Here is a 22,065-nt window from a genome sequence, read left to right as displayed (position 1 = left end):
GCTTGATGAAATATATGAAGAGAATGTTGTTTTTATCACAAATTACTTAGTGCCAAACGTTTAGAGAAAATTGAACAGTAGATGAAGTGAAGCATTAATTCAATCATACAGTAGATGTGTTATTTACGATAATTAATGTTTTAAGTTCAGGCAATCATAAATACCTTTTAGTGGCTAGACTTGCTTTAAAAGAGTGATTGTTTTTAATGCTTGTTTTGTCCTTTTATTCTTCCAATTTAAACCTCACTAAGAGCTGAACTTTCAAACTTTAGTAGGAGCTGTTGGAAAAGAATTCTGTCTAAATTTTTACTGAGTGGTAAGGACTGGCTCTTGCATTGTTAACAATCAGGAGTGAACTGGTTAAAACATACTAGTACAAACAGTGTCAGAAGTTCTGTAAAGGCTGCTACCTTTTCAATTTTGCATCATAGGCTGTTTTGACCAACAGTGATAGTCACTTCAGAAAAGTCTGGATGAGGTCAGGTGCAGCACATACACACTTTTATGAAAACAGGCACATTGTGCATGGTTTATACATCAGTTTGAAGTCAGGGTTGCTCCATTGTGTCTTGTGGCTCTGGCCTGCAGGGCCAAACTTTGCAAATGAATTCATAACTCTGGAGGTAAAAGATAAAATTGTTTCAACTCCTTTTCATCTTTCTAGTTGTGGAGCTGTGAAATAAATATAATTAGGGACTGAACAGATGGTAAATCCTAATATAAGAGAATATACTCTACCCAGTAAAGAAACATGTATTACTTCTGATTCTGCAAAAGTAGCTTTCCTGTTTTTTCCAGTTTCCTTTCTGTCAAGAGATGTTAATATTTACCATCAGGAGAGAATAGGGAAGAATTCAGAATCAAGAAATGTTTCTGTAGAAGAGTCATTCCTTAAAGGAAAAAAAAAAACAGAAAATTTCTTCAGAATAGTCTGCTTATGCTCTAAGCATTGCAAAGATAAAACTAATTACTAATTGCTCCCTAGTATTGTCCCAAGAGTTGTCCATCTCATCCTCTAAGTGAAACTACTGATACTAATTTTATCACATACACTTAATGGGGAGGAGATGGAAGAAAACCTCTAGCCTGTTGAAGCTAAAAGAAAATTATGAGTACCTTCTCCTTGAAAATTGATGAGTGTAACTATTAGCTGTTAATAATTAAATATTGAATATTTCATGTGAGAAATCTGCATTTCATTTTAGATAAGTTAGTGGTCAGTTCTTGTGGTAACGGTAAATAGTAATGGGTAACTTGATTTCAAATATGTATTCTTTACATGCTTGGTAAAAGGTATCAGATAAGAATCATCTTTTCTTGTGTATACAGAACCTTTTACAGATGTGAAAATAGGTCTTCTCTCATGATTGATGAGTCAAAGTGAGTGCTGTTGTAATAAAACTAATATGTAGCTGGACTACTATAATTTTGTGGGATTTTTTTCTGATAAGTACATATAAATGGCTATATACTCTATATTTTTCCTGTAGATGTTGTAGTCTTATGGTGTTAGTTTGTGGGGGTTTTTTAAAACTAAAAAGTGCCAGCTGATATTTTTAAAAGTAAACACTAGGCAAATATTACCTAAGGTCTGTCTGCTGACTGAGGCAAAATCTGATCTTCTCAGGCTTTGTGCTGTCTGTGTTAATTTTTAAAATACAGCAACAGCTTTGAATAGACAGGTATCATTCTCATGTTTGGGCCATATTGAACAGCAAATTCCTGAAAATGTCTGATCAATGGTGATTTCTGTTTAGTAATTATCACAGGGGTACGGCTCTTTGCATGAGGTCGGCTCTCAAAAGCAGGTGATATGTGCTGAGTGTATATGATTTTCCTCTTCAAGCATATTGGAAAGGTACCTTCTGTCACTTGTTCTCAATGAAACCAACTGATTTCTGGTGGCAGTAGGGTTAAAATTCATTTAACTGTGGCAGCACCCCTGGTTTTTAACCTTTTTGACTGTCAGCACGATAAGCATGTGGTGACACTGAAAGCTATACTTTGCCTAGCCCTTTGTTGCAAAACTAATTGAAATCATTGGGAGTCTTTTAACTGGATTGAACGCCTTTGGATAGGGAACATCAGAACCACGTCAGTGCCCTCCAACCTGCCCAGCATCAGGTCCACCTGAGAGGTGTAGCAGTCGTTTGCAGGTGCAGAAGGGCTGGAGGAGGGCCAGCCCGTGGCTCGGCACAGGGCAGTTCAGTGTGAGTAGCTGTTTTCTGGGTACCCGTGCTGTGAGCATCGCGCTCCAGCCTGCCTGCCAGGAGGTGACATGGCTTCTGAGCAGGGAGGGAGCTCACAGTCTGGCACGTAAAAATTACTGACATAAATTACGGCAAATACCTTGTCTTTTTAAACGATTTTGGGGTATTTTTGGATAATTTAGCAGCAGGATCCCAGATGTATATTTTGTCTAAGACTTGATATTTTTCTTGATGCCTTTTCTTTACATGTATCTGTTATTCATTCACTTACATGAAAATGTCACCCTCCACAGGATTTCTCTGTAAATAGATTACAAAAGGAGTGAATTCCTGGTGCTCAGTTTTGTCAATTGTTGTATTCCTGCTACTCCCGTACACTTGGATTCTCAAATCTCTCAGAATCGCAGAGAGAAGAAAAGGAAATAGTCATTACTATTTGCAATGGTGGAGGGCTTTACTAATGGTTTCCCTTAAAAAAACCCCAAGGGTTAGCAATTCAAGCTAAGACACTCCTGGCTGGTTTTCACTAGATATGACAACAAAGCCTGCTCGGCAGACAGAGCGCAACGGCAACCTGGGCAGATGGGTCGGTGACATTAATTAGATACTGGCACTGCCTTCAGCAGGAGTCTGTGGTCTCTTCCCATGAAAGGGCTGTTCCGGGGCTGAGGAGCAGCGCACCAGCCGGGGCACCGTCTTGAATGTCCTCGTCTCCACCCAGCTGGGAATGCGGGGAAGGTACCACAGCCTGTTCGTGCTCTCAGTTCCCACTTAACGCGTCAGGGGAGATGCGATGTGACTGTTTGTTTGCCCGTGTCCCTGTGTCACCAACAGCATTTCCAAACTACCCTGACAGGCAGGCAGAGCGCGGAGACGGCTCGGGGAGACGCTTCTCAGACCTACTACCCCTGTGCTGTCCCGCCCGGACTGCCCCTGCCCTGCCCTGCCCTGCCCTGCCCCTGCCCTGCCCCTGCCCTGCCCTGCCCGGCCGCTCCGTCCCCGCCCGCCGCGCTCCGGGCGCTCCCCCCGGCCCGCCGGTCCCGGCCCGGCCGCTGCCCGCAGGGGTTCGCCAGGGCTGTCCCTGCTCCCCGGCCAGCCCCGAGCCCCCAGCCCGGCTCGCTTCCCGTAAGTTGCGGCGGTGCTGTGCTGCCCCCTCCTCCCTCTCTCCCTCCCTTCCCGCCGTGCCTCTCGAAGAAAGCGGTTTTTTTCTGTTGTCGGGGAGCGTAAATCAGCTTCATCTAAAATCTCGGAAGTGCAAGTCCATCACATCTTCCTCCGAGCCGCCTGCTACACCTTGCGTGAGTCAGACTGCAGAGCTCCCGGTGCCCTTCTCGCTGTGCGGGGCTGCTCGTGTTTCCCCCTGTCTCAGAGGCAGAAGCAGAAGTGGAATCTGCTCACGCTCTCAGCGGTTCCTTCCCCGGTTGTTGTAGCAGTCGCTGACCTCCAGGCACTATGAATAAACAGCAAAGCTGGGAACAAAAGGAGTCTTCTGGCTGCCATTATCTCACATTAACATAGCAGACGCGCTGCGGTGTGAACAATGCGAGTCTCATTCGCCGATAATCAGCGAGTACCCAGGCATTTGGATTACCAAGGCAACAGGCAATGGTAGAATACTGGGTGGGTGTGTTTTTTATTGTAAAGGAGCAGTCGGATATGGAAACCCAGGTATATTGATAAAGCAGAGCAGAAGGAATGCCTGGTGGCAGGGGGGGACTGAGGGCTCGGGGTTGCATTCCGACACACGTGAGATAAATAAGACATGGATGAAGCAGGTCTGTGCTGTGAGATGCAATAAAGATTAAACTGCATTTGTCAAGCTGAAAACGATCATAAGATAATTTCAGCATTTTGTAAAAGGTAACAGGTGGCATGTTAATAGCAGGGCTGTTACCGGTGGATTTTGTAACTGTAATCTGGGCTGTAGTAATGCATTGCATGGTCTACTTGTGTGACAATAGAGCTGGGTGTGATGGTTTAATCTTTTTTCCTTTTATCAGATGGATGCTGTGGTCCCCATGCCAGACAATGTAACCCCTTCTGCTTCTTAGAGGCAGGAGTGGGTCTCAGTAACATTTTTGTTTCTTACCTGCATAGCTGTGATCGTTTATTCCACATGGACAGAAATAAGTTGCATTATCTCTGTATCTTTGCGTGTGCACACACATGTGCATGGACATATATGAAATCTGTAGCGAAGCAGGACCGTGTGTGCATGCAGGGGAAATGTGGGTTTTTGCAGGTTAAAAAACTTAAGAATTAATCTAATTATTTGGCCTAATGCATTTTTCTAATTTCAGGAGTTAAAATCAGATGCAGTAACTTGCTGAGCAGCATGAGACTTGCAGGCATGGCTCTAAGTGATGACACTGAGTGTAGAGTAAGGAAGCACAGCAGCGAGCGTGTCACAGCCCGATCTGTAGCAACCTGGTGTGAAATGGAAGGCAGCATTCCCGCCTTGTGCAGTCATAAGTCATGCAGGCCTCGCAGGCCTTGTCACAAATATAAAGAAAAAGTTAAGGGCTTTCAGCTTCCAGAGGTACTTTGTATCACCTGCTGAACTGCCAGCTTGGTTTTGCTGTCTCAGTCTCCACGCAAATGCCTGCATATGTGTGTGTGGCTGCATGAATGGTTATTATCAATGTGTGTGTGGATATTTAAAAGAGCAGAGGCAGGGGGTGATAGCCACCTGCTAGCAGCAGGTGCCATCCAAACCACTGAGCTGATAAATGGCTTGTTGCCTTCACCTTTTGACTGCTTTGCCTGCATCTGCTCACCTAGAAGGGGTTCAGAGTGTTTCTGGGTTTGCATACAGTTTGCCAGAAAACAGCCTCCTTCTTTGTACAGTAAATTATGAAATTTCTAACTGCTTTTGGTCTTCCTTTTCATCCAGTACTGAAAAAACACTTGAGGTAATTCTTTCTTAGGCAAGGACTAGGTATGGATCTGCTGTGCATTTGGAGTTGGGAGAATCAAAGCTTTTGAAAGAGTTAGAGAACATACTCATCTAGTTGGAAAGAGTGGAGGGAATCAACAGACTTGAGAAATCATGATGGGATATTTTTTGGAACTGTGTATTTTCTTTGTAAAATCTGGATGTTTGTAGTCACATCATTAAGAAGTAGAGGGAAATAAAGTCTTGTAGAGTACTTCCAAATTGGCTTTTTTCATTTTAACATTACATAAAAACACCCAGTGATTTGGATGGGATTCTGTTTTAGACGTTTGCTTAGTGAAATGCAGGATGGTGCCATGATTTATGCCAATACAATTTAAACATCTTCAGATAATAATGCAAAATAGAGGGATGTATTTCAGGAAGGTGTGAATCACAGAGATGGCATCAGTCAAAAGCTAATTCTTGCTAGCCATCTGAAGTCACTTATTAGTATACAGACTGACTACACCGCCCTCTTGCTTTCCTCATCTTGAATGTAAAAAGTTTAGGGTGCCTGCACACAACATCAGCTTTTAGTTTGGTTCTGTACACCATGTGTGATGTACAGAGGTACTTACTCTTTGTTTCCTTTACAATGTGTCATCATATATCCTTGCTGACTGTAAGTGGTCTTCATGTTCTTCCCACATTGGTGTCTCCTGGCTCTGCCATGTTCCTCTATGTGAACAGACAACAAATTGCATAGAGTGGTTTACAGAGCCTATGGAAAACACAGCACAAAAGGTCAGGGGATAACTCAGTTGGATTTTGTGATTTGTGGTTTTGAATAGTAATGTGTTCATAGTAACTGTCACCTGGACTATAAACTAATCTTAGGTGTTCAAGCTGAAACACATTGGCCGAGCACTGTAAGTGCATGAAGATGGTGCATGTATCTCAGGTGGGGAGGTGCTGGTTTTGTTTCTTTGGAAAAGAATATCAATGAAAAATGACAAGTCAGTTGTTTCCTTTTAAATATCTAGTGGTTTTCACAAAGAAAATAAAAGCAGATCTCCAAAACATTTTTGATTGGCAGTAAGTGAAAACAAATTCTGGGTTTTAGTTGTCACAGTGGGGTTTTCTTGAATTAATACACAAGGCCGGGGATATTTTCAGTGGAACTTTGACCAAAAGGAAAAAAAAAAAAATACATTTGATTTGTAATTTCTGAATAAATTGTCAGGGAGTCCTATCTTATTGAGTCATATTGAGGTTTGCATGGTGCAGTGCAGATACTGAATTTGAACTGCCTTTTTGGTATGAAATATTAAAATGCTACAGAAAGGACTTAAGCTACCTTTTTTCCCCATTTTTTTTCCCCAATTTCTGTTGTTAGGTTCATGGTGGTGCCCTAATCAAGAAGGCTTGCCAACTGAATCCATATTAATAAATAAAGCTACAGGAGTGGTGTTCTCTCAAGAAATCCAAATTAAAAAAACTAAACCTAAATGAAAGAAGTTAAACTGCCTAACTTGTGAGACAACCCAGACCTGAAACTCATGTCTTGATGCTTCAGTTATCTGGGGCTTTCTTGCCTGTTCTGATTTGTGATATTTTTCCACTGCAGATGCATCAGGTTGTAGGGCAGAAAGAGGGGAGCAAGGAGTTTGTTTGGAAATTGTTATGGTTTTGTTTGTATTAAAGTAGTGTCACCTAGAGGCTCCAACCAAGAATACAGGCAGGGGTGCTGAGCACCCTGAGCACACATCTGCCCAGAGGCAGAGCACGGTGCAGACACAGAGAGGTGCCATCAGGCAGGAACAGATCAGCAGCCCCAGTTTTGGGCTGTATTTTGCCCGTTCTGATTTTTGGCCATGTGTTATTTTAAAGACGTGTTTGGCCTCTGGCGTTCTCTGAGACCTGACACCTTGTCATGAGATGCTCTCCTCTCAAGGTGTCCATGGGTGAGAAAAGATGATGTGGGAGAAATGACAGTCAGTGTTCCAGTGGCAATTACCTGCTCATCTTGGTGTCAACTGAGAAAGTTAGGATAGAGGTGGTAGATTTAAAGGTGTGAATTCTGTGTGTGTCAGCTGCCCTTCAGGTAGGATGGCTGCACTTCAGAGATGTTAGATACTCCTGCAGAACTGCAAAGCTGGCTTGAGAGTAAGCAACAGAAAGTAGCCATTGGAGGCCCAGTTGTGGGAAACTTGATTGTCAGTGGTTGGACTGAAAAGGCTTTTTTGGAAAGTCAGCATCTGGTGCAGTAGTTGGCAGATTTACAGTGTTTGAAACAGAGGTACATGCTTTATGAAGGTAGTATTTTAGACACCTGGCCCTTTCAACAAGTGATGTGGAAAATCACCAGGAATGTGTAATTCCAGTTTTCACTCTCCTCCACAATATGGAAAGTGCCAATGCTCTAGGGATACATGCTTCACTAAGCCATCTGAATCTTTCCTTCCTCAAGGAATGAAGACATGTAAACAGAGTATCAGATACATGTATAATTGCTTTAGTGACAACATAAACATATTTAAAACACAGCAAATAATGCCACAAATCATGTATAAACTACAGCAATTCACTTGTATTAATTTATTCTACAAAGGTCACTTGTTATTAAGCAACTTTTATTAGAATTATCTATCAGTCTCTGTCTGACAGGAAGTCTGTAACTTTTCCTTGAGACTGGATATCTGCCTAGTACTGGGATTAAGAGAAGCTTTTTAGACCTAACTACCAGTGTACTCCTTCAACATGAGTGTTATATTACTGATGGGTTCAGTACATTTGCTAGTAGCTAAGAAATTCTTCCTCATTGCTTGATAGCAGTTTTGCTAGCTCAGAGTAGCGAAACATTACTTTCAGAAGTAATTTCCCTCCCCCTCTCCCTCTTTGCTCTGTGGCTTCCTCTGCTGTTTGGCCTTTAATGCTGACCAGTAGTACATATAGGTTCATTAGCACTATTGTAAATTTAGTCAATACTCTCTTAGTGGGCTCCAGCTGAGTCCAAACTGACTCACTGCCCTCCAGGGTGCAGTGAGAGACTTAATTACCCTTGTACAGTTCAACAGGAACAATGTCATGGGCAGCATTTCGCTTTGGCTGAAGAGGTTGAAGCTTCTTTCTTTATTGGCTGCCATTTTCAAGTTTAAAGAAAGGGATTTCAGGATAATTCACAGCTCTGTATAATAACAGGGGAAAACCACTGCTCTTTGCAAATGAGAATTGGATTGGTCACGTTTCATTATGGTACTTACATGGATTTTCCTTTGATGGTGGGAATATTCCTTTGGGTAGTTTTAAGGACAGAAATGGAAGTTGAAAGAGCAGAGGTGGAGGGACAAGTAATCCTCTAGTTGAGCGGCACGAGTTTCAGCACCTCTTACTGCTTGAAACCAAGGAAGTCTTCGTGTGATGGAGAAAGGGTGGGTATTGTATCCAGTATGGCAAAAGTCATGCTCAGACATGCATTGTAATGGTGATGGGCCACAGTAAATGCTGGGGAATGCAAACCGTGAGATCGCCTTGGATTTCTCATGGGGTGACTAAGGTGAAACTTGAGGGAACAAGGTTTAGGACAGTGAATGGATATTAGGCTATTTAAGTTCATGTTCTGTGAGGCACATCTATCACTATTTCAGTGTTGCTATGATTTTTGTTATTAATAATGTTTGAGATTTTACAGTAGGTCCTCTGTTGGATAATGTGGTTGCCACGTGGTTCAATGTGCACAATGAATATTTCTCAACAAATCTATAGCTGGTCTCTTTTTCTGGCCTTTTTGTGTGGTGCTGGAGGCTTTATTTGTCAACAATTCAATTTCTTGAGGTGTCACCCGTTTTAACTGTAATACAATAAAAACTGAGTGATTTACTCAGTATTTATAATTAGGATTAAGTGATTATATAGTGTTTGAGAACCCAGTGTAGCCTTTCACTGGACAAATGATCTGACTACCACTGAAAACTATGGGGGAAGGATACATGCAGTCCCTTCTGCATACTGTAAAGGAGAGGAACGGGTAAGAGGAACATGCTTAGGAGGCAAAGAAAGTGAAGTAATAATTATAATTTCTTAACAGCAGGCTGAAGCATTGCTTGCTCTAAGTTGGAGTGTGTTTACAAACTGTACGGTATATTTGCATTAGAAGAATCTTTAGTGACTCTGTGGTTTGATTCCTGTCTGTCATTACCCTTCTCATTTACTCATACACTTGCAAAATATTTGCCATGCTCCTAAGTTTTTATTACCTGTCCACAGCACATCAGTGGGGAATAGAGAGGAATGTCTGCAGTGAGCCCTTTCACTGCTTGTGTCATGGAGAGAGCTTCTTTGTAGTCACTGAAGTGCATGAACACTCATATGTGCCATAAATATCCAAACAAATCACAGAGCAGACATCATCAGAAACAGTCAGAGAAGGAAGTAAAGTAGGAGGCATCATTCAGAGCAGGATAAAAGAGGAAATCTTAATAGCAGTCACAAATTCTGGGTTAGTCATCATTTGTCTCCATGCTGGTGGAGGGACTTGCATTGCGTCACTTGCAAATATTAGTCACTGAAGCCATTGTCTGAGCCTCCAAGTCAGAGGGGCAAGATTCTAAGAGAAAATATTTTAAAGAAACGTGGGCTAGCAGGACTTAGTGGTTGCAAGGTGTTCAGTATGATCTTATTCACACACTGGTTTATATGGATGCTGTCAGTGTAAACATGACATGTCAGGCATCTTACAGAGAATTATCATTTACCATTAGTTTTCTCTAATTATTTGTTAGGGATTATTACTCTTTCCTCTAATTTAAATTTTTGCGTGATTTTATTCCTTGATTGAATATGGGTACTTTGAAGCAAATAGGTCAGTTCAAATTCACAGTTATGTTCTAATACATTGCTGGTGTGCTGGCAGAGCATTGTGGAATTTGTTTGAAATTTCCTAGCTGTTTGTGAAATGTATTTGCTGCTTCATTTACACCGTTGCTGCTGCTATTACATTATTTGTTACTCGGGACAGAGGCAGTTTTTATCACACACATGCACGCTTTGTGCAGAGCAATTCCTGTTCTTAAATGGTTCACACTTGGTGTTATGAGCAGGCTAAAGAATGAACACAGGGGTAGTCCTTGATTCTTGCTCACAGCACAAAAGGAAGGAGTGGTCCGAGCCTGGAGCACAGTCTGGGGTCACGGGAGAGTGAGCAGGCTTTGAAGCACGTTGATAGAGTGCATGTAGAGCCTGAAGAGATTCTTTAGGCAAGTTGGGCCTCGATAGAATTTTTGGTGATAGCTGGTAGTCAAGACAAAAATGCAGTTCTTGAAATAAAATACAAATCAATGGTGTTGGAAAATGAAAGAGCAATGTGTGTCTGCTAAATGGCATACATATATATATATATATACATATATATCTAGACGAGGAAGGATCCACCTGAGTATATGTGTATATATATGCAAATTGAAGTCTAATTTACAAGTTAATAGTACAAGAATGAGTAAATTTCAAGTGGAATGTATTTTATGGTCATAGGATTGATAGTTACTTTCACTGGATTTAAGATGTTTCATTAATTACGCTAAGTGCTTACCTATCCTGGGCTCGTCCTGAAACCACCAGTGCTTTTGTATGAAAAGAACTGTAAGAAATGTTTGCTTGTATCTGTGGACAAAGCTAATGGAAAAACCCAATCCTCTCATCCACATATTTATCTGAAAGATGTGTTGTATATCTGCAGTTGATTTTCTAGAATGCTGATTAGCTAATACCGTTTTTGGCATGCAGCTTATCCATCGTGTGGGAGAACACTATCTGAATTTCAATTTACTTTTCCAAATGATGTTGAACTGCTATTGCTTTAAAGGCTTTTCTGTCCATTTGGGGACCCACTGCAGACAGTGGAGCTGCAGTCTGGTCTCAAAATCTAATTGAATTGATATGAGGCAGCTGAAGCAGTGATTGTTGAAGAGTTTGAGATGAATTGCAAAAAAAAAAAAAATGCATGCCTCTGCGTGACTTAGTGTCCTTGTTTGAAACTCTGCCCCTGAATTTACTTGGACTTTCACTGCTAACAGACCTTTTTGTGGTAAAAGCCCTGTGCTTCAATATAGCAAGGAATTCATTCATTCGATGTGGTTTGATACAATCACATTGCTGTTAAAGAAACTTCATGCCTCTGAGAATACTAAGCTAATAGTGGAGGAAGAGTTGAGAGTTAAGGTAAAGTCAGACATTAATTCCTTTGTCGCCACCAGCAATTTGTCATAGTTTAAACTTCCAAAATCTCACCCTTCTGAATGTTTGTTTTTGCAGTGATGGGTCTTTCCCTTATGATTCTGTTCCCTGGCAACAAAATACCAACCAGCCTCCAGGCTCTTTGTCAGTGGTCACCACAGTATGGGGTGTGACTAACACCTCTCAAAGCCAGGTAAGCTTCATTTTTATGCCTCCTTCCTTCTAGATATGCATTTCTGCTAATGTTTGTAAAATGGAAGGTATTTTGGAAAATCCTCTTGGGATCAATATGAGGCTCTGTCTTCTTTGTTGTATATGATGCATTATTTTCCCAGTCATGTCCTCTTTGGTGGCATTGAACAAGAGGTGTCTGAGAGCTTGAGTCAGTCACTCCTTTGGCTGCATGCAGATGTCAGGCTTGGATTTGCCTCGTGTTTTGCACTGCGTGGTTTCAACACTAAAAGCATGGGATTGGGATATTCCCAAACCTCTTGTGAATTCAGATTGAATGTGTTCTAGTAAAAATTTTAGCTAGATTCACCAAATGATAGTTGTTGATTTTACATGGGGTTGTGTTGTACTTGTGGGCTGGTGAAATTCAGTACCAAGTCTATCCCACACTGAGTTGCTAACTACCAATTTTAGGCTGTGTTCTTTCCAGTCTCTCCTGTTAGTGCTGTGTCTAGCTTTTTAAAAATGTTTCAACGTGCATTGGAGCACAAGCATGGGCTCTTGGCTCCCAGGTGAGCGCCATACTTCCTGGATTTTCATTTGATTCTCTCCACTATTAACTCTCTTTTTCTTCTGTGTTGTATATTAAATTATACTATACAAAAAGAAGTAGCTTTTATGAAGAAGTTACCAATTACTTGTGATAGTGCACTCCCAGGGATGTGGTACAAATTAAGCCTGCAGACAGTCTGGCCTTTGCTTACACCATAGGTGAAAAGCACAAAAAACACTTGACCATCTTTAATGAGTGCAAATGGTACATAAATCTAACCTGTCTTTTCTACTTCTTTCCAACCATGTGGTGTTAGATCCCTAATCTGGGGATTTTTTTGTTATTTTAATTTTGCTAAGAAAATTAAAAATGAAATTGTAATGGAATGAGCCATTTGAAAAAGAAATTATTCAGAGGCCAAGTCATATAGATATTCACACAGCAGTTATGTAAGCACTGGTGATGGTAAAATCTTTCTTCAATGAAATCAGAAGAGGGAACAGTTACAGGATCTATAACATATTTTTTTATTGTTGATTTCTTTACCACCTTAAAAGAAAAGGTATCCTGCCTGGGAGAGAAGTACCTGAGTAAACTTGTTGGTCTATATTGCCAGAAAATGAAAATAGAGTTTCTTTAACACTTTAAAAGGTAAAAGGAAAGATAAAAAAATACTCAGAGTTTTGTCTGTCATAAGAGTACTGTAATGTTACTTGAACTCTTCATGGTGCTTCAGAGGAAGGTGCAATAGAAGGAAAAAATCTCTTGCATGAAGAAAGAAAATGCTTCTTCAGAGTCACTGCAAGGGAGTGGTGAAACTCCGGAACATGAAGCTTGGTTATAGGTATTCAGAGCAGACTGAAATGAATGTCAGGATTTCATCTAAGTCTTTGTGCTCTTCGAGGGAAAGGAATGAGCTGGGTTCACCAATTCCTTCTCTCAAATGCCTGAAGCTGTTGAGTTAGTCTTCTGCAAAAATCTGAGTGTCTTCCCAAGTAGGAGACTTTTCAGGAAATCTTATGCAGGTGATCCATGGACAGCCACACTTACATCTCTGTGGAAATTGTAGCAATTTGTGGAAAAAAAATCCTTTAAACAAGCAAACAAGTTCTCTTTTATACAGAGAACAGAGGACTCTTATAAGAAGAAATAAAAACAATCAATAGACTTTTGTACACTACTTAGAGAGTCAAGAATAGGTTAAACTACTGAAATATGTTCTTTCACAATTTTTCTGTCTGTAGTACCCTTTGCATTGTGCCAGTGGGACTGACTACTTCCAAGTTACTTCAAAATCCTGCATCAAACAAAAAAGCTCTCACCCCGTCACACCGCCCTCCCCCAGAAAAAACCTATGTCTTTTCTTTTAGTCAGATGAATGGTCACAGCATGGTTGTAGCAGGTCTTTCTCATAAACATTTTTAATAAGCATATTTATTTGGCTTCCATCTAGTTGAAAATCACCTGTTTGTTTGGAAATGGCAGGAGTAGAAATCACCAGGAATGTGCACCTAGATGTCAATGAGGTCTGTGCTCATTAGAGTTCAGAGTACAGGTGGTTATGTTTTAATTTAGCAACTGCAGCAAATCAACTTAATTTGCTTGAAGTAGTTCAAGGTAAAGCCCCTTACTCTTGTGTTCCTTCTTGCAGGTGCTGGGAAATCCAATGGCAAATGCTAACAACCCTATGAACCCAGCAGGAAATCCCATGGCTTCTGGGATGACAACCAGCAACCCTGGAATCAATTCCCCTCAGTTTGCTGGACAGCAGCAACAATTTTCAGCCAAGGCAGGCTCCACTCAGCCATACATACAGCAGGGCATGTATGGGCGACCCAATTATCCTGGAAGTGGAGGTTTTGGTGGCAGGTAAGATTTACTTCTCTGAGGTGGAAAATGGATGTAAATACTTGATAAAGCTTGTTTTAGTGACCTGGCAGAAGTGTCATGGGCTTATTTTAATTATATATAAAGTCTCTGAAGCTATTTTTTGCTGGTTATCTGAAGCACACACTGCTTTTACAGCTTTTGAAATCAGCTACCCAAACTGCAGAGAAATTCATCGCAGTAAATGGAAATGGCTTAGGTCAATCAATTAGCTCTAATAAACCCCCAAAATAAAGTTTTAATTAAGAGAGATTGTTAAACAGACCACAGGCTTAGGAATGATTAACATTTAATAAGGCCAGGATGTGAAAGGTATTGATGGTATAATTTTTACGTGCATATGGAAGAGTAAGCTTGAGTGCTGGGCAAAGTAGTTTGCTATGCAACAGAATATTTCTGCCCAAAGACTTACTCCACAGCAGGAATTTAAAAAGAATTGGTAATGAAGATGTTTGTTAAAAAATATGGTGGCGTTGTGTATTTATTTTGGGGGAATAAATGCTGCATTAGTCATATAATCCAAAAGTAATAGCCTGGCATTAGTTACATGTTGACTTTCTGTGCCTATAGTTTGTAAACAGGGATGGTGAGGGCACTTAACTGAAACCACTATTTATGGTGCAAGTGCAAAGGCTGCAGAAGAGACTGCTGCTGCTAGCATAGGCAGTCTACTGTGAAGAATATAAGCTTAGAGAGAGAGAGTTTATCTCTTCCTTCATCTCTGCCACTGATCTACTGAGTGACCTTGAACAAGCCAAAAGGTTTTTTTCAGCTTTGTATTAGCATCTCTAAAATGGGCACACTATATTGGCCCATATTTATAAAGATATTTGATAATTTGAAGTGGGAAAAGCATGGTTTGGCTTAGCTAGGTTTATCTCAGGACCAGTAGAAGAGATGGGCAGGAACTGCAGAACACACAGTGTGGGATCCAGTGGAGTCGATTGCATTGGGTCTCTCCTGGCCTTTGTGCTAAGGTTCAGGGAGAAATGCTTTTATGATATCTTGAACACTTGCCATAATTCACCGCTGAGGCAGATTAATGTGCTGTCTTGGAGGAAGTTTGCTGTTCCTGCTCCTGTGCATTTGCCCCTACACTACTGAGGAAAAGAGCATTTACTTTCAGCAGTTCAGCTCTACTTTGAAGGAAGCTACAGAGCTGCAAAGTTCACTGCCCCCAAAATGACTGCTGGCAATGCCTTGCGATCCCAGTGGCAGCCCTATGACTGTTGCACCTGGGTGGCAGGTGTAACCGGTAGATGCAATCCATATCTGCTGTACACACCTAATGACCTGGCCTGCTGGCTTTCATTAGGCATTGATATGTGCTTTTGGAATAGTTCCAGGTGAGGATTGCACCACCATTCAAAACAAAACCCACCAGGCACGTCTTAATTCTCTTCTCCTTTCTCTTCTTCCCTGTTAGTTACCCTGGAGGCCCAAATACCCCTGCAGGAATGGGGATCCCCCCCCACACGAGGCCACCAGCTGATTTCACCCAGCCAGCTGCAGCTGCTGCGGCTGCTGCAGTTGCAGCTGCAGCTGCTACAGCAACAGCTACCGCTACAGCCACTGTGGCAGCCCTTCAGGAAACACAGAATAAGGACATGAACCAGTATGGACCGGTAAGAGAGTAACCCTTATGTCTTCATACCTGCCTGATCTGGACCATTACAGGGAATTGGCTTCCTCCTCACTGTTGTGTTTGTTAGGGTGCCCACTGTATTTTTTTTGTTGGTGTTGTTTTGGTGCATGAGCATGGTTAGAAGTGCTTATGAGAAACTGCTGGAATGTGTGTATGTAGGTATGAGTCAGTCCCCTTGTTTTTCCCAATAAAACTTGCCCAACTGTATTTTGTCGTTTAAGGGTTGCCTCTTGAAAATAATGGAAGATTTCTCACAGCTGCATCTGACATGATACATTATTGCTGTCTTTGCCCTCTAAATTTGAGTACCTAGTGAAATGTTCTAGAATCTTGCAATAGGTTTTGTAGCTCTCAGACAATTGTTTATTTTGCTAACTGCAGTTGGTTATTTGGGTTTTTTCCCTTCAAACAGGGAAACAACAATAGAGGAGAGATTTGGTTTGTAACAATGTTGTCTATATGGGCAGCTGTGTGAGATGTGCACTTCCAGTGATCCATAACTTCTAGTGTGTTATGATGTCATGGAATAATTTTTTCTTAAAATAAACAAGGGCTTGATCAATTCAGGTTTTTCTTCCTAACCTTTTGTACTTCTCTGAGTTCTGAAGTATAAGAGTTCATATGCCAGGTGATGAAAAGCACAAGGTCTTAGGAACTGTGGTATCGTGCTCTATTTGCACAGCCAACATCCTAACCTGTTACCTTACATTACTAGACCAGCCAGTTGAAACAATTAATTTCTCACCTTAGGCTTACATCTGTCTTCCATTCTTATGCCTTTTGCAATTCCAGTTGGATTTTTATTACAAATAACTTCACCGCCCATCAAATGTTAGAGACCATTGAAGGAAAATGCGACATAAATCCTCCCCTTCTTCCCTTCCCCAAAAGCATGTTCAGCTCCTCCTTCCCATTTTATAAATGCATGTCGCATTTTATTCTTTTTTTTTTTTTCTTCTTCTTCCGTTGAAGGTTTGTTCCTCTTTCCAGATGGGTCCAACTCAGGCTTACAACAACCAGTTTATGAACCAGCCTGGTCCTCGTGGTCCTGCTTCTATGCCAGGCAACATGAACCCAGCAAGCATGGGAGCAGGAATGACACCTTCCAGCATGAGCGGGCCACCCATGGGCATGAACCAGCCTCGGCCTCCTGGAATGAGCCCCTTCAGCACCCATGGGCAGAGGATGCCTCAGCAGGCCTATCCAGGCCCACGCCCCCAGTCTTTGCCTATACAGGGCATAAAGAGACCATACCCAGGAGAGGTAATAAAATAAATGGTCTTTTGTGAACACTGTTCTTTTGCCAGTTGCAACATACTGGGTAAGGTGTGGTGCACATCCCTCTAAGATTGGTGCATCTTTGTTCCAGCCTTGGTAGGAGTGCAGCCATTAAAATATTAGCAGAAGCAGCTCTTCCTTTTTAGCTTCTAAAGTATTCAGGTTAACCTTTACTTTGTTAGTCCATATGATGGTCATTAGGTCCAAGAAAGGCCCCAAACCAGAATATCATTCTAAGATTCTCATGCTGACTTTATAGATTTTAAGTGGGGTTCCATCACATGAATGGAGTCTTTTAATGTGTTAAACAATGTGTTTCTAAGAAGAGACACTGAGGGTGAAATACTTCATTTTAGCCCAGTAGATAACAGATCTGTGTTTTCTTGATTGGTTTTATTTTTTTAATTAAATACAGGACAGACATTGTACTGTAACACCAGTAGTAATAGCAGTCATTTTTTAGTTTGTTTTCCAAACTTTTTGAGTGTTGATTTTCATAGTCACTAAGATGAATATAAATAATATTGAACTCAAATCCCTCTGTGTCAGCATTTATCTAATAGCAGCTTCTGTGGAGTGTGATAAGGTCCCATGCTGCCACAGGAGATCTGAATGGCTTTATAGGCAAAATTACATTGCCAGTGACTTGTAATATGACAGGGCAAAATACTTTGGGTCGAATTTTTAGAGAAATTTAGAAAACTGAAGATGGAGACAAATGAGCTTTTTGAATTTAAAGGCACCGATGTGTTTTATTCTTCAAGTTAGTATGAATTGGGCAGTAGAGGCTTTTTAGAATTCCAGCAGCTCCCAGCACCTATGCACACCTAAATGTTTTTACAAATCTAGCCATCACTTAGTAGCTTCAGAGATCATTTCCTGGTGAAATTCTGTATTCAGCTGAGACTTCAGCAGCAGGTGTAGAGATCTGAATATTATGATACTGCCCTGGCAATAATTACGGTACTAAGAGTTTCTAGAAACTGCACAGCAAAGAGGACTGTGGCATGCAGAAAATACAGAAAACATTTCTGCCTACTCTACAGAACTATATTTCTTTCCTGCTCTGCAAACTATGTTTTTTCTAAATAAAAAACTTATCAGAAATAAAAAAAGGATGTGCTTTTGCAGGAGTTGCTTCTCTGAGGAGAACTTATTTACAAGTTAGGAAAACACAAAATGTAGCTTGTTCACATGATTTTTCAGATTTCATGTTTTAAGGATGACTTTAAATCTCTTTTTGCTGCTTTAGAATCAGGTTTTTCATTGTAAGTGAATATGTTCATGTTTCCAACAAGTCAGTTCTGAACAGTGCCATAAATGTTGCATGTTTGTTGGGCTGGAATTTTGCAGATGATACTTGCCTATTTTTTATTGAAGGGTTCATTTACGGAAACATCTTATCATTATTTTTCACACTGACATTCTACTACCTTTGGAGTTCCAATTTTCATTACTTCAATTCCAAAACCACAGGGCAGTCTTAGCTAGCACTAGCAAAGTGCTTATGGCTATTAAGAACTTCTCTTTAGCTGTTAAAGTCTTGCTGAACACTCTGGCAAGGGGCCAGCAGAGCAGTTGGATTGAAAAGGCAGGAGTGGACAACACATCTTCTGTGCTCTTGTCCCTTCCAGGGTTTTATTTATTTATTTATTTATTTATTTAACTTTTTGTGCCTCCATTCTACATCTGAAAAAGGAGCCCCAGGCTTGGGTGTGGTAGCACTTACTAAAACACAGAAATTTTGTGAACTTTGCATCTGGTTGTAATTCTGGTTTCTTCAAGCACAGTGCCCTCTGACAGTGTTACAAGGATGAGTGTGTGTGTCTTACCCCCCCTTTGGTTTGCAAGATTTTTATGCTTTTATGAAGTATTCATCTGAAGGGTTTTGTTTGTTTTGATTGTGCTTCTGAATGTATGCTAATAATTCATACAAGAAAGCTGCTTGCACAAAACATGGCTTTGTGTTCTTGCATCCCTGAAACAGCCGAATTATGGAAACCAGCAGTATGGACCAAATAGCCAGTTTCCAAACCAGCCTGGTCAGTACCCCACTCCCAACCCTCCGAGACCCCTCACATCGCCCAACTACCCTGGACAGAGGATGCCAAGCCAGCAAAACACAGGGCAGTACCCTCCTCCAACAGTCAACATGGGGCAGTATTACAAGGTAGGAATTCTGAGATTATTGTCTTGCTCTGCTCTGGTGGCCATTTATTAATGAAGTCACGTTAATGGTTTCATGGATACTGCTTTTATGTAGTTTAGGGAAAGAGAGAAAAAAGCACCAGGTTTTTACCACTGTTTTGGGTATCACAGAATCAAGTCAATCCGCCAGGTTGCATTGCAACTTCAGAGCAGTTCATAAAGAAAATTAAATGTTGCTGCAGCTCATTAGAGGCTTTTACAAGAAAATGTTGGGCTTGCTTTAAAAATAGCTTGTAAACAGAAGTACCTAATGGGATTCAGGTGTAATGTTTTCACCTATTCATGGTCCCCTGCAAGAATGCAAGTATGGAAATTTGTTATAAACAAGTTCCACATTGCAGCATTCCAGTTTTGGACCTACAGTGGTCACTGTTGGATTAAGCCAGGCCAAACTTAAAAGGTGGTACAGCTGCAGGTTTCATCCTTGAACTGAAGTTTCTGTGACTTTTTCCAACCTCGTCCTCCTTTTTTCTGTCTTCTCCCTCTGTGCTGCTGATTTTGGGCAAGAACTAGAGTTGTTAAAATGTTGCCTAAAACCTGTTTATGGATCCATCTTGAGCACTTCATATTCTCCAAAATGAGTTGCAGTGAGGGCCTGCTGAGGTATACAGCCTTTGAAATGCACACAAATGATCTGTTGCACACAGGTACTCCAGTGAGTATAAAAATGGGAGGACCATTGATCTTCTGACCTGCTTAAAGCATTAGCTGTTGAAGTATCTGTACTACATTCTGAATTTGAATGTAGGCTGAAAGAATCTATCTTGCACATTGTTGTTGAATTGGAGTTGTTTGGTATGATTCACACAGAAAACACCATTAAAACAAGAGGGAAAGCAAAAGCCTTTTCTGTAGAGCATCTGTTCTGTGTGCAACTATGCTGTCCACTGTGGTACCCAAAGAAATGCCTGTTGGATCATGACAGCTTTTGCAGTTCACTGTCAGGAAAAACATGAGGAACAGACAGATCCTCTGTATAATAATTCCAGTGCAGTCACTTATGCTAAAGTAACTGCAGAAGATCTCTGTCAAATTTTATGTGACAGATTTTTAAACATATTTTATGTACATTTATTTTATATGGGGTTTAAGTTTTTTGTTTAGGTACCTCTGACAGGAAATTTGTTTCTTTACAATGAATCCCCTGTATTGTATTCAAATATTGACTGCTCTGGAAACAGTTAGAAAAACCAGATCTTGTTAAAAAGGCAAATTATCCTGGTTAGGGGGGAAATTCTACAAACAAAACCTGAACCTTTGAGTTGTAGAGATTGTGTAGATAGTAACTGTGTGTGTCAAATATAAAAACCAAAGATGGCTGGAAACCTGAATGTTTAAGTCTCAAGTATCTTAGGTTAGCAGAGCAGCATTTAGATACAGAATCAGATTTGAAGTCGCAGTGCTTGGGCTGTCTGTAAAGATTTTAATTTTCTGACACTCTCCTGTGTTTTTGCTTATGGTACATGAGCCATGCAGTTGCAGTTCTGTTTAATGTCAGCTTCCTTCACGTCAGGGTTATTGGTTTATTCTGTTGACTGTAACTGTCTCCTTAATTATAAAAGACAAAGCAAAGGTGTTTTAATACATAGCTACTATTCATACTTAGCTGTCCTTTTTCTATCAGTTTGTCTTAGCTAGCAGCAAACTAGGAACAGAATCAAATTGTAGGTGCACAGACTAAAAAACCTCCCCTGACCCCCAGAGCTTTAATTCTGAGTAGAGGAGTTGAACAAGGGTGGAAAAAAGGGTAGATGGAAGTAGAAAGAACACAGACTAGCTAATGGTGTGTCTTTAGATTTGTTTGTTTGTTTTGGGTTTTTCTGTGTAGACTTCTGTGCACTGGGGCTATTTTGGGAGGAAGGCAGAGGGATACAAAGGGCTGGGTGGGCTGTGGCTCTGTGGAGAAACAAGCAAATGGCTGGTTGGTTTTGGAAAGAGAGCATTCAGAAGAGCACAGTAAACCTTTCAGCAGCCTTGCTTGTATCTGGTCTTTGCCTGAGTTAAGCTGGCTGGTCTGCTGGTTTCAGTTCCTGCTTTGCTCTCCTAGTGTGCCTCTTCCCTGAAGGCCTCGTGGGATATGCTGTGGTTGCTTCTCCAGAAACAGAGGGGCCTCCCTCCCTTGTCTGTTGTCTTTGATATTTGATAACAGTGCTGTTCACAAGGCTTATTGTTCTTACTTCAAGGCTGCAATAACAATGTGATGTTATTTATTTTCTAGCCATCAAGGCCTGTACCTGTGGCAAATTACCCTCATTCACCTGTTCCAGGAAACCCCACGCCACCCATGACACCAGGGAGCAATATTCCTCCATACCTGTCACCTAACCAGGATGTCAAACCACCATTCCCACCTGACATTAAACCAAATATCAATGCTTTACCACCACCTCCAAGTGAGTAGCAAACAGAATGCCCCCACAGTCATTTATTGTTCCTCTGTTCTCTGCCAAATGCATTTCAGAGTCTGGAAAGTAGCTCTGATTGCTGCTCTGGGAGAGGCTGGAGTTGTTAAGTGGTAATAGATGGCATGCACAGTGTAGGCTCACTTGGGCCAATGGACAGAATAAAGACTGCTATGCTCTTCTAAAATAGAATATCAGAAAAGTTCTTCCAGGTTAAACTTGTAAGGATTTTATTCCTTTAATATGCTTCCTGAGGAGAAAACACTTGATTTTGGGTTTTGTCGTGTGTGCTTTGTAGGCTTGTTTATTGTATGAACTTCCATTTGGGCTGTTTTGTTCAAGGGCAAAGCCATTCATTGAACAACACTGCAGAGTAGGATAAAATGTGAATATTTATAGCAGTGTCTCTATTGTGATCCATACAGGCTTCTTAGGAATATTCAGTACAGTGCCAGAAATTGATATATGCTCCTTTCAAAGCCACTCAACTTCACAGCTACACTTGGCTGGGAACAGGGCAGGAATAACAAGATCTCTCTGACTGAATACTAGCATGAGTTGTTTGAGGTTTTGAAGTGACTGATGAACAATAGGAGCTATCA

At 41.1% G+C, this 22,065-nt stretch overlaps 1 protein-coding gene across 10 annotated transcripts in view; it reads left to right on the top strand.

The window, feature by feature from the left end:
• Window positions 1-22,065, top strand: part of ZMIZ1 (zinc finger MIZ-type containing 1) — a 337,415-nt gene that overhangs the window by 289,620 nt on the left and 25,730 nt on the right. For 8 of the 10 annotated variants that reach the window (XM_059851282.1, XM_059851278.1, XM_059851277.1 and 5 more), the window contains 6 exons: window positions 11,398-11,512; window positions 13,695-13,912; window positions 15,357-15,555; window positions 16,548-16,838; window positions 18,841-19,023; window positions 21,280-21,454. In XM_059851282.1, the coding sequence (XP_059707265.1) occupies window positions 11,398-11,512; window positions 13,695-13,912; window positions 15,357-15,555; window positions 16,548-16,838; window positions 18,841-19,023; window positions 21,280-21,454 (1,181 nt within the window). The remainder of the gene's footprint in view (window positions 1-11,397; window positions 11,513-13,694; window positions 13,913-15,356; window positions 15,556-16,547; window positions 16,839-18,840; window positions 19,024-21,279; window positions 21,455-22,065) is intronic. The other 2 variants (XM_059851280.1, XM_059851284.1) reach the window with 1 other exon arrangement.

The sequence above is a fragment of the Haemorhous mexicanus genome, chromosome 7 (assembly GCF_027477595.1).
Source record: "Haemorhous mexicanus isolate bHaeMex1 chromosome 7, bHaeMex1.pri, whole genome shotgun sequence".
NCBI classification, from domain to species: Eukaryota; Metazoa; Chordata; class Aves; order Passeriformes; family Fringillidae; genus Haemorhous; species Haemorhous mexicanus.
The sequence above is the reverse complement of the archived record's forward strand: the minus strand, read 5'-3'. Positions and strand labels throughout refer to the sequence as shown.